At 37.2% G+C, this 13,752-nt stretch overlaps 1 protein-coding gene across 4 annotated transcripts in view; it reads left to right on the top strand.

Annotated features, from left to right (window-relative positions):
• Nucleotides 1-13,752, top strand: part of Rel (Relish) — a 116,895-nt gene that overhangs the window by 62,867 nt on the left and 40,276 nt on the right. For 3 of the 4 annotated variants that reach the window (XM_067154664.2, XM_067154663.2, XM_067154665.2), the window contains one exon: nt 5,809-6,111. The exons of the other annotated variant lie outside the window; for it this stretch is intronic. In XM_067154664.2, coding sequence (XP_067010765.2) covers nt 5,809-6,111 — 303 coding nt within the window. The remainder of the gene's footprint in view (nt 1-5,808; nt 6,112-13,752) is intronic. 4 annotated transcript variants of the gene reach the window in all.

Genomic DNA, 13,752 nt, shown 5'->3' with positions numbered 1-13,752 from the left:
GCCAACTTGCTCGGTGTGCCACTTTACTCTAGCTACATCTGTGTTAGAAAAAAATTGGAATTCAAATTTAGTAATGGAAAGAGAGAAATCAGCTCATATAGGATGGACATACTGACAGTCAGTGTGGCAAGAGGAGACTTAGATAATCTCCACGTGGATGAGCTCCCTCCTCATCAGCCCCAGTTCTTCTCATTTCTGCTTCCCAGCTTCCTTGGAGGGACCGTTTGCTTCCTGTGTGTTTGTCTTTGTTCACCTGTATAGTTTTTTTCTTCCTCTTTGCTTCTGTTATTGTGTTCATCACGTTTTCTCTTTATCCTGCATAATTCTAACACATTGGTCATTCCTCTACCCTGCAGGTTAAGGATATATGGCTAGATTTTCAGTTTGAAGGAATGAATTATGTTTTTATTGAGGGGAATTCATTAATATACACTAGTGTGTAATAACGATGGTAAATATTCTGACAAACTTTGCTAAGATCATTTTCCAAAAGTTCCTGTTGAAGGTTGTTGTCTTTTGAAATAATATCTGGAAGCATCACCTCACTAAGTTAGCCCATTGAAGACAAGTCACATACTTTTCATCTTTTTAGGGACCTGAGGTGGCTGGGATGAGCCAGGAGTCGGCGCTCCAATCGTTGAGATCAAGCTCGCTTAATCAGTCTCTGTTTTGTCTGGTGACTTTCCTGCCTCCTTTCTGAAAGGCTTTTCTTCTCAAGATCTAAATGGCAAACTGAACACACCAGTGAATAAAGGATTTTTTTGAATGAGTTTATTTTTATTGTTTAAATCACCCTGGAAGAGCACTTGTATTTCATCATTCCACAATCCCAGTTTCTCTTGATTGAACCAGGCTAGTTCTTGGTTGGTTCCCCCAACAGCCAGCCCTAAATTTGGTAGTTGCTTTCCTCACATACAACATGAATCAAAACTCACCAAGTCCATCGGAAAAGTCAAGTTTCTCTACTGTTTAACTTCGCATTGTGAATTCACTGCTGATGTTATTTTTCTTCAAAGTCTGCTGGATGGATTGAGAAGGAAGTGATTTTTGAATATAGGGGTATCATTGGCAAACTTGGTTACATACAGTCTTTAACTTAGTAGGCCAGACCATAGAATGAAAGTAGGTTATTGAGAAATTGTGTAAACGTAAACCTTTCAAACTTGTTACAAGATTCTAGATTACTCTACGATTGAAACCATATGACCCAAGACCAGCTTTTCAACTTATAATGCCACCACATGAAAAGTCCCCTCCCCCCCCCCGTGTTAAGTCTAATTTTACCACAGTCTTTATTATCCACTAAACCACTAATGAAACACATTTTGTGATTAGCAGCGTGGAACCAAGACTGAACTGTTAGTCATGATTTTTTCTTGTGTGAACAAACGTAAGATTCTATAATTGTTCAATGATGAGATGTTTATTATACATTAACCCATTAAGGGAACAAATTTTATGAATAACGGCATAGAAACAAGAGTAAACTACTAGTAATAATTTTTCTCTCTCAACCTGTGTTTATGCAAACGTAAGATTCTTTTATACTTGAACAACTATGAGATGATTTAAATGGTTTTCATGTTGCCACTTTGTCGTCAAATGGCACACACAGACCATCTAAATTTGATTTGCTGTAGACCTGTACATAACACCATTTTTTGTTATGCTACTGTTCAACTTTCATTCTTCGCTAAGCTGAGGATATCCCCAAGTGGGACGAGACATGTACCTATAACTTCGCTTTAAGAATAAAGACTTGTAAGTATTTTAAAATTGGAACTTTTAATGTAAATGTCTTCAAAGTGCCAAACTTACTCGACTGCTAAGCGTCAATATGCCAGGAGCAAGGACAAGGAGGGTCATGGTTTTTGCTCACCCGTGGGAAGTGCACTTTCTCAGCCAGGATTGAACCCATAAACTTAGGATTGTGTTTCAAACACTCCAGTAGTGAGGTAGATATTAATAACTATTCTTGTTTTTATTTTGGGGAGTGCAATGAGAGAACTGACAACATCCATGAAGAAAAACGGCTATACATCTGGAGACATAACACGAGCTGTGAAGATCAAGGAGCCTAACTTGAATAGCACCAACCAGGACTACAGCAAAAAGAAAAAAGTAATCCTTCCTTACGTGGCAGGTATAACTGACAGAATAGGGCGCATTCTTAAGAAGTACAATATAATTCCAGTTTTCACCGCAGACCGGAAGCTCAAATCCCTGTTTCGACCAGTCAAAGAGAAGCCACGTCTTGAAACACCGGGCGTATATGAAATTCCATGTGGTTGTGGTTGTTCATATGTTGGCATGACAAAAAGGCTTGTTAGCACCAGGGTGAAAGAGCACATCAGATCGGTAAAGAATGTCGCTCTTTCATCCTCCACGGAGAACGCTATAAGCCAGTCTGCCATAACAGAACATTTCTACAGTACAGACCATGAAATCCTCTTTGACCAGGCGAAGGTCATCGCGCCTGTAAAAGACTTCTATGCTCATCTTGTGAGGGAAGCCATAGAGATAGAGCTGCGCTCAAATAACATCAACAGATAAGACGGCTTCAAGTTATCAAATACATGGAGACCTGTACTGCAGAAATACATGCATAACACCACCATGGCACAGCTGGATGCACTCAAACTGTCGACAGAGGGCGGTGCATCAGTAACTTCCCTCCCAACCACCACAGCACAGCGCCACGATCCTTGAGTCCAGTTAGTGGGGGTAGGCCGTGGATATTACGGGCATGACTTCCATGTTCCTTCAGATAATTTCTTTGCTCACTGTCGGAGGCAAAACTTCACATGCCCTGATGAAGGCCAATGCAATTTGGCTGAAAGCTCGGCTTTATTATTAATAAATATATATATAGTGGCTTTAATCCAGTTCATTTATTTCTTTATGTTAATACAATGAGCCACGAAAACTTACGTTCATTAAAGAGTTATTTTGTGTTTGTAATGTTCGTACAGCAGCACTTATATTACTTTTCTCCAGCTCAGATGCTATCATGTTAAGCTCCACAAATTGGTAATTGCCGTCGTCGGTACAGTGTTTTCTTCCACTCGGCAGCTGCCATGTCTACCAACCACAGTTTTTGGGAAGTTGTAATTGCTGTTAGTGAAGAGTTCAGTTAGGTTATTCAGGAACCTTTATCCTTGTTACTGATAGCGCCTGGTGGATTTCAGTTCACCAGAAAACACCATGTGTGACGAAAGTCACCAAATGCACAATAACCAATTTACTCCTGCCATGCAAGAGAGCATTTGAACCGAGAACCAGTGTTCTTCCGATTGGCGATGTGACAGCTTGTTAGTGAGCAAGTTGTACGGTTACTACTGCAGAGTGTGTTAATTCAGTCAACCCGTCAAGTCTTCACACATTTCAAGGAACGGTCTGTTTTATAAAATATTAGAATTCATAAAAAATAATTATAGTTAACCAAATTCTGTTTCATAAAGATTTACACATGACTAATAAAATGTTCTCACTCATAATATTAGTTCATTAGTCAGTTGATACAAATGGTGCTTAGAATAGGTTTGTTGGATATGTTCTTGGTTTGTGTTTGTTCCTAGCGGTAGGCTAGTGCTTGACTACAACCAGCTATTGATAGGCTCACTTGATCTTTTCATTGTTGTGACTGATACATATGAGAATAGGTAAAATAAATTAATGTGAGAGAAGAAAGTTTCTTTGCAGAAAGTGCTCGAGTTAAAGCGTAAACTATTCGCAACCTATTGCACACCAAAACCCTGTTTGTTCTTTTTACTTTTTTAAATTTTACGTGCTCTTAAAAATCTCTACTGAGATGGACTAACAAAATCTTAGTTTACTGATGGTATAAGCCAAGATTTTAAAAGATAGATGGAGTCTCCGAGCAGAACTGCACCAGGGAAAGGTCTCCAATCGTTAGACATCGTATTGTTCAAGTCACCCTAGCATCGCTGACACTACCAGGCCAATTCGCACAAACATAGTAGAATTTTAAATTTGGTTCACATGTGAACATTACGTTCAAGGAATATTTCCCACATCGATCAACAAATGCTGGTCCACATGCACTTATCACAAACACAATGATATTGTGTATCACTACCAACCCGTAGAGTCCAATCTGAGTTTTCAGATTAATGATTTGTTCCTTGCAGTGGGACATTTTCAGATATTACCAATCCTATCAAGCAAATACTTGAAAGCTGTAATCTAACCTAAATCTCATATGTTTGTTACATACCAGTATAGGCTGTTTTCAGCCTAAAATTTATTGGATGGTGAATACCTACACTGGCTCCTCATCACTATTTGAATCCCAGTTGACCATTTCACTGATACTCACAATTTTATGCCAAAATATCACTTGCTTCAGTTTCACTGATAATAGGGATTATGAGTCAAAATACACTCATGGAAATAATCCCTATAATATGAGTAACTTTTATTAGTCATGTTGGCTATAAATTTTTTTACATAAATTCTTAGGAATATCTACTAATATTTATTACTCATAAACTAATTACTAATATTATTAGCTAATAACTCTACGAAACGTAATAATAACAGTCAATATTATTGGTTTCATACTAATAATATTTATGAAGAATGTTTTATGAAACAGGGCCCAGGTCGTACAACATTAATGAACTTCAGTCTGTCGGAAGTCTTTAGCCCAAGAAGACAGAGAGACATTGTAGAATTCTCACCAAAGGAACAATAGATGAAATTGCTTATTCTCTAGAAATTCCTTAAAAAATTAGGCATCTTTCTCGACAAATAGGAATTACTAATGGCTCCGTGCAAAAGGCTGCCAAATTCTAAAACTTAAAATCATACAAAATAGTTCACAATACTGTTGTACGGTTGCACCACCACCACTGAACTCTACTGATATGCTGTGCTCTCCAATCGGAAGAACATGGCACAACTGGTTCTTAGTTTCCAATGCTCTCACTGTATGTATATACACTGGCTTGTTTTTAAATTTTTAAATTTATCACCTCATTGGACACATTTTGTAACCATGTAAATTTGGCGATTGATTTTTCCTCAACAGTCTCTCGCTCATTGGTTTACCTGTTACGAGTGCAGCAATTTTTACAGAATTTTGTGCCGATTTTCATTCTGTGAATGTTTCTGATGGTGTACTGCCTTGGTGTTCTTATCTAAATTTGTCTTCTTTCTCTCCCTCTGCGTAATTCATTTACTTTTTCTTTCTCTTGGAGGCCATCACTTTCAATGATATTGGTGCACTTTGCTGTGTTGTCTTGTTCAAAGTAGGAGCTCCGACGACGACATTTACCCAGTGTTTTGGATATGAGCATGAAAATATAATATGTGGTTTGATCAGTAAATGCAGAAACTTTGTACAAAAATGTGGAGTGAGGTATGCATCCATGTCCATAAAAAAAAAATGTATGTATGAAAAGATGTCCAGGTACAAGTTTCTGTGATTAGCTGACAAAGACTTTCTAAACTTTGGACATATTATGCAAATACACTGTTAATGAAGGATTTTATTAGTTAACCCTTTAAAAATGTTTGTTTGATATAAATTATCATTTTTTGATAGTGATTTTACATTTGATATTTTATTAGATATTTTTACCTTTGACATTTAAAACTGCTTTGTTTAATATTTGGGAGAATGCAAGCATCATGCTAACATGTATTTTTGTGCCCAGTTTAAATGACGATGTTTCCACGTGTTCTTCATTGCTGAAGGAATTTGCCTTTCTAATTTGTAAGACAAAGAGTGTGTCTGCTGGTTGTACCTTCTGAGAATTATGTTTGTATTGTTACTGTGTTTAGAGTTAAACTGGCTTCCTAAGCGACAGTGGGATCGTATTCCGGAATCTGAAAATGGCAAGCCTGCCTTCAGTGTGGGAACTGAAATTGGCAAACCTGCCTTCAATATGGGAACTGAAAATGGCAAGCCTGCATTCACTGCATTCAATATGGGAACTGAAAATGGCAAGCCTGCATTCACTATGTCAACTGAATATTGCAAGCCTGCATTCAATCATTTGGATCCAGCATTCGGTTTACCTTTCCGTACATCGGCCGAATTTGACATCTCGGGATTTGTCAAGACGGAACATCGGTTTACTGGCGGTAATGAAATAATACAACTTGCCATTTTTAGGGTGGATTTTAGTTGCTTTTACTCCTGTCTTCTTTCTGGAAAGGTGTGAAATGTTAAGTGCTCTTTAGGGGAATATGGGAAGCGGAAATATTCTTGAGTATTCATAATAGAGAGAAATATTTTTAGTTCTATTCAAAAGTAGAAAATGCTACCATCTTCAGCTCTTTACATTCCTGAAAATGCTTGTTATACTTAACTACTGTTCTCAGATGAGATGGTTCATCTTTGATAAGAAGGGAGTGCGGGCTGCTACTAATGGTACTGAAAAATCTGTTAATAGCTTGCAGATAAAATGTAACACCACGCACAAGCTAAATGTTGTAACGATAAGAAATCCATAATTACAGTTTACGAATTTCATGTACATAATGTTCTTATTATAACATACAAGAAAAAAGGAAAAGATTTAACGGCACGTGTCTGTGAAGATCACAGTAAAGTAGTAGAAAATCACTAGTTTTGCCATCATAATTTGGACAGAAATACGTACTCTAGGTGGACAAAAATTATCATGTGCGATGAATGAACATTGCAGATTGTTAGTAGCTTATTATTTACTAGTTATACTTCATGGTTAATTCTTTATGGCAGTTTATTCCTTGCGATGCATTTTAAGGTTGCAAATTCACTCCAAGCTTTTTTTAAGGGTTAATTCAAAAACTACTCGTGTGACATTTATTATATTTTTACAGTTACTATCCACAGCATGTAGGTACAAAGTAGACTACAATAATGTTATTTGGTGGAATAGGGTTTTTGTAAGAAAATTTCTAATATTGCAATTCAAATTTTCTCAAATTTTACTGGAAGTTTTATGGCCTATTTTTCATAAATAAAGAGCTACAGTCATGATTTCAGTTCATAATTAAGAAAATTGCCCCCTAAAACAATATACTAAATTATATTGGTCTATCATTAATATTTACTGAGATACTGGATTTTATTGTTTACTTTGTATTGCTTTCCTGTAAAATTGTATTTTGTAGAATATTAATTTTACCACCAGGTGTATGCAGAAGTTTTTGCTAGTTTTTTTGGTAAAGAAAACACGTAATTTTCAAGGGAAATTCATTTTTTGTTTATTTAAAATATTGGCCCTGGGCTTTTACATACTTCGCCAATCTTTCAGGTAAGTTATGAATACCATGCCAGAAAAACTGCACATCTTTTGCGGCTAACGATTCGTCGAGCCATTTTCCGACTTCCTCGAAATTGCGGAGCACGTGCCCCATTGATGTCGAAGAGGTGATAGTCGAGTGGCGCCAGGTTGGGGCAGTACGGTAGGTGCCGAAGGATGTCTCATCGAAGCGATTTCAAGTTGTCTTTCACTGGTTTTGCTGTGTGAGGCGGTGTACATTGTCGTGTAACAAAATCAGTTTGCCATGTCTACTGGTCTATTCTGGTCGTCTTTCGATCAATGCGTGATTTAAATTAATAATTTCTTGGCGATAACGTTGTGCATTAATGGTTTTGCCGGGCTTCAAGAGTTCATAATACACAATACCGTTTTGGTCGCACCAGACACAAAGCAAGTTCTTCTTTGCCGAAGTGATTTGGCCTTGTTGTTGAAGGACTGCCTTCGCCAGGTGGCAGCCACGATTTTCTCCGTTTCGGGTTTTCAAAATAAATCCATATTTCGTCACCCGTCACAATTTGGTACAGAAATTATTTTCTTTCATGGCTTTGAAGCAACATTTTACAAGTGACTTCACGATTTTCCATTTGCTGTTCATTCAAATCGTGTGGGACCCATTTACAGAGTTTACTGATCTTCCCCATTGCTCGTAAACATCTGCTGATTGTTTCTTGTGTCACATATAATGCTTGTGCCAATTGCTGTATAGTTTGAGTTGGGTCATCATCCAATAACGCCTGCAATTGCTTATTTCGCACTTTAGTGGTCTACCAGAGCGCGCACTGTCTTTCACATTGAAATCACGTTAAAATTGTTGAAGCCATGTTTCACATGTTCTAATCGATGGAGCCTGTTCACTATATGTTTCTACCAGCAAACGATGACTTTCCACAGTCTTTTTCTTTTGATTAAATAAGAAAAAGTTATGCATACACCTGGTATCTCATTAATCACAGACAAATGATATTTGGCTTAATGTTTTAGTTTGCAATTATTTTTAAAATGGACTATAATTATGAATGTATCCCTTTATTAATAAAAATAAGCATCATAAAAAGGTAACCATGAAGTATAACCAGTAACTAATAGGCTGATAACGAACAGTCTACAATGTGTATTCATTGCACATGAGAATTTTTGTCCACCTAGAATAACTATTTCTGTCCAAATTATGATGGGAAAGAACAGTGATTTTTTTCTACTACTTAACTGTGATCCTCACAGACATGTGCCTTTAAAATGTCCACCTTATACTTGTAAGAAATTATTGTAAAAATCTGTGCTTTTGGCCTTCATTAGGCGTTCTTCAGCCACATATTAAAATACAATGGTGAGAAAAAACAAATGATACATATAAAATTGTTTAAAAATCAAAAAAACGTTCATCTCTATGCTAGAAATCCATTAAAAATGGTATAATCAGTTTCATAAAAAATATGTCTGGCACTTATTCATAGAAAACCATCTCGCTTGTAGTATCTTCTTAATATACCGAAGAAAAGTACAATTTTGTACAAGTTTTTTCTATGCCTGAATCCGAGAAAACTTGCCGATTAATTAAAAATATGCAGTATTTAGTGTAGAATACAATTATTTTTAAGATTCCTCTACTCAACATGTCAACAAGAAATTTTAATTGGAACGCCATACCAGTCATTAACTTTGTCTAGAAAATCATTGTTCCGTGAATTCCGATCGCAAGCTTGTTTTACATATGGTAATTGTATTTTTCACTAAATGTGTTGCTGCATATTTTGTTTGTTGATGCGTATCTTTAAAATAATTGTAAGCCGAATTTAAAGAGGATCCAATACTGTTACTATATATCCTACCATATTTTTCTTCGAGACATGAAAGTAAGTGACATGGGGGTGGTTTGCACAAGAAATGAGGGTACTTGCGTGCAACTGCAGTTGGTTTTTGCAATCTAGTAGTTGCCTCGACTCAGTTTGTACGAGATGAGTCTCTGTAGGATGTAGTGGACAAGGCGGTATACATATTGGCCCACTTAAAACTTTCACCGCAAATATATTTGGAACAACAAGATATATTGAAAAATGACTTTCGTGGGTATGAAGGCAGGGAAGGGGCTAATTATAGTAAATATTATGAGCCAGTCAGAAACGTAAGAAAATATGATTTTCAACATAAACTTACATTTTTTTAATGGACACCCTGTATTATTTCTTGCCCAATCATTAACATAACAAATCACATAAAGAATGGCATTTGTTTCATCACAATAGGTCGGTAACATCCCAAAGTATTGCAACATGAAGTTGTGCTTGTCGCATCGTCGTACGTCTGTCACATCGCGATTAAGAGGAACGTGAGGTTCGCGCTTGAATCTCGGAATATACAACTGCTGCTGGTTTTATCTCGAGCGTCAGTGTCATGTTGCAATGCCTTGGAATGTAATTGACATACTGCGATTAAACAAATGCCATTCCATATGTTGAAAATCTTACTTTCTTACGTTTTTGACTGGCTTATAGTATTTACTTTCATTAGCCCCTTCCCTGCCTTCATACCTGTTTGTCATTTTTCAATATCTGATATATACAGATATATTTATGGTGAAAGTTTTAAGAGGCCCTCTCTGTATTTTGTATGTTCAGTTTCATATAGTACCATTAGCAACAATCATAGACGGTATAGCTATGTTCCACGATACCTTGCAGAGGCTCTTGGAACTACTTGAAGAAAATAACAAATTTTAAAAAAATGTAGGAAAATTTAAAATTATATAAAAACTACTTGAAGACCTTCAGTTTGTACAATTGTAGCTTTCCAGCATCTAGCTGCTATCTGTTAACGGTTACTGAGCTTGAAGACATTCCAGCCGGCAGATAGATTTAAGCGGTTATCATGCTGTTTAAATATTCTTATTCCATCACTGGATCTAACCATCTTGTTTGTGTGACATCAGGAAATTATTTTGTGCCTTCATTCTGTAGATGTGAAAAGTTAAAGACTCGGGAGCTGAAAAAGAAAGTCATTTAGCAGAATATAATTAAGAGACAAATGAGAAATCAAATCATATTGTGGGTTTACAAGCAAAGCCTAGGAAAAAGAGGCTTGAAATTTTCAGACTTCATTGCTCTCGGAATATCTTTAAAATTAGGTGATGGGTTTGCTAGAGTTTCTCGAATGACATTATTGCATTTGAGCCATTGTCGAGCTTGTTTCTGCTTCCGAGCTTCGTCAGGAGGGCGCACATCTACAGTACACTTGTAGAGGGGCTGCATTGATGTGGGAAGAAGGAAGATGGCTGAATGTATAGGAAAAGGGAAGAGAGAAAAAAGAACATCTTTAAATATAGCTGACATTTTGTTGCAAGTCCTAAATTGATAAGGTGACTTAATTTCTGGTAAAGGAATAAATTTTGTACTGTCTTTACCACAAATTCATATCTGTTTGAAACCAGAAAGTTCTGTTGGCTACTTCTATGTAGTAACTTGTAGTGGTAAGAAGTATCTAGATGAGTACAGAGCACTTAACTTTTCTCCACTGTGCCAGTTCTTCTTCTTCTTCTTAACATAATCCTTGTTTTCTGTTCACAGACGAAAGTAAGTATTTGTCATTCACTTGTGCACAGCTTCCTGTTCCTCTACAACAGAGTTAGTCTTGTATATATTTATCTGCTGAAGCATTATTTTGAACCTGCTGTTATTTTGAAGTCCTGTGCACAGAAAATCCCATTTCTTGTCAACTTTGTTACACGGACGTATCTTCAGCACTAGGGGCTGCTGGTCATTGGGACTTGTTTCTTTCCGTTACTTTCAAAGAAACAAGTCTTATACAGAGAGACAGGAACATGAACGGTCTCCACGTCCTCAAATAGATACCCTCTCCTATTTTAGCCACATCTCTGACTTATTGACAGGGTGCTTTGTGATAATCTGCTTTTACATTTACTTAGAACACACCACAGACACATCCGGCCTTAAAACTAGGTATAATCTACATTAGTCCTGGTCCCATATAATACAAGAAATGGCAGACAGAAAGAGGAGGAAGAAAATGCAATGAGTAACGTATGAATATTAAAGACTGGGGCAGAGATATTCTTATTGCTCATTTCAAGAGGAAGAGGGGAGAAAAAGCAGTTCCGTATTGCCCAGGGAGGTTTGTATATATAGAAACCCATGTAGACAATCGTAGTGATTGTGTCCTTTGAGCTTCACAGAAAATCACTAAGCAGAGCACAAACGTGTACCAGTTTTAGGGTAAAACCTTGCCTGTCAGAGCTTAGATGCAAGTGGTACTGATTATTATGGATTTTATGAATTCAAAATACTTATTATAAGTTCTCCAATGAACATGGAAAAAAAAAAATTGTCCTCTGTAGGCAGTCTGTTGGATAACCTACCATCTGTTATGGGAAGTCGGAACTGTTTCAAGCACCACACCATGAACGCGTGGTTCAGACAAGAAATTATCATTTGGATGTGAAATAAATTCATAAACATGTGGTACAAATAATGTACCATCATGCATTACTGTTTTCATTTTCCTGTTCTCGTGTATTTGACTTGTTCCGTGCCTGGGATGGGAAGAGGCTGTAACAGTACCTAGGACACCGTGCCAGGTGTGATGCAAATCTGCCCATGAAAATACAGTGAAGTCCAATGTCGTGTAGGCCCGTACCCAAGATCGTTATCGCTTATTTTGCTTCAAGTGAGAGAGTGCTTCTGAAATTTTGTGCTTTTTATTTTTCTTTCAAACAATATTTGTTCTCTTTTAATATGCACATTTAATTTTGATATCTAATTTCTAACATATTTCTGTTTTCTCTAAATTTTCTCATAACAGAGGAGCAGTCACTTGGTTTGTTGTTTTAACCTCTTAACACACTGCATGAAGAGGGTACGGTGTTGGGGTGCGCTGCTTGTTATTCTTAACGATGTATAAAGCTTAATTTTGTATTTCCAGTGATTGTCGATTTTCAGCTTCATTTGCATTTTATCATCCACCGCCCGTGATTTGTCTGTTCAGTATTTTCGCACTGTCCTTTGTGTTGCTGTAGGTGAGCCAGGTTTCTGATGGCTTTAGAACTTGTTGGGTATGGTTAAGTGTTAAATGAAGCCACTCAATTTATTATGCATACATTTTTCATCCAATTTTAAGGGCTGCTTCATTGTGTTGCTTGAATTCTTTAGATCAACATTATAAATGTTATTCACTGATAACACAAGATTGATACAGTTCAGTCATTTAATTTTCAGTTTTAATGTTTCATTTTCTAATTTTAAAATTTAAACTTGTTTTAGACTTTTAATTTTATTATTATGCCTATCTGCTGTATCCATAATTCATGGGGCAATCACTTAGCATGTGCACGGTTGTATTTTCATCGGCCGTTTATTGAGGATTTTAGTGAGAACTCTTTATATATTAAGCATTATGGTAGGACAGATTGGTGGATTATCAGGAAACTTGTTATTTAAGGGGACAGTCTGGAGATATTTTGGTCATTTGGGGGAGGGGGGGGGATTATGACTGAAATTGAAAGGCTTTTCTTCTGTTCTTGTACAAAAGATGATGTTGAGTCCTTACAGAACATCAGGAATTTTAGGTAACATAGGTTGTTATGTATCGTCCGAAACTGTGCAGCGCTCTACGGCTGGTATTCCATTTGAAATCCTGTGGCACATGCTACCAAAAAGCCATGCTCCAAGATAAATTGCAGTTCTCCATGACTGAAATACTTGTTAGCCAATGCATATCTGTCGAGCTCTTTGGCAGAATTGTTAGTGTAGTGGTTTCCGATTCAGAGGGCTACCAGTTCGATTCATGCCCGAGACAGAAATTTTAACCTTGGCTCAGGGACTGGATGCTTGTGCGAACACACAGCAGGTCTGCCTTACAAGGGCAAGCAATAGCCACGCGCAATTATTATTGTCATCATGCACAGCATCTGAGAAAGTTTGGGGTGGGAAGTCGTGGAACGCAGTCCCGCTGTATAGCTTTGACAGGATGCCCTTTGCAGATAGGGTGGCCATCCTAGGCTAACGGTGGAATTAGCTGTTTGTAGTCAGTTTATAAAATACAACAACACTGCACTTGTACTCCTACTTGATTGGTCTTCCAACGCACATCATGGCTTATGTCGGTTAGAATGTTTGTAGTGGATGATTGAAGACCTCACGCTTATTTTTGGACTCGGTTTACGTATGGAGGAAAATATTGCGCAGTCCATGGCGGTGCTGGAGCATATAGTTGTACAGGCTTGAGTGTGTCCAAGCTGGCAGGCAAAATCTTGAGAATCCGTAAACCCTATTGCAAAAAAAAAAATTAATTCTGCTGGCAGGTAGGAACTTTTCTCTCCCGAGTTCTTTTGAAGGGCTACCTTTTTTGTTAATCTGTTGTCACATATGTGGTATGTCCTCTCTTGAATGCCATTAACATAGCTGGTTGTTTGCAAAAATGAAGTGGAACAAAACCTAGTTTAAGAATTCTTTGAAACAATACA

Source organism: Anabrus simplex, chromosome 10, assembly GCF_040414725.1.
Source record: "Anabrus simplex isolate iqAnaSimp1 chromosome 10, ASM4041472v1, whole genome shotgun sequence".
Classification (NCBI taxonomy): domain Eukaryota; kingdom Metazoa; phylum Arthropoda; class Insecta; order Orthoptera; family Tettigoniidae; genus Anabrus; species Anabrus simplex.
Note: the sequence above shows the minus strand (reverse complement) of the source record. Positions and strands in the feature narration are given on the sequence as shown.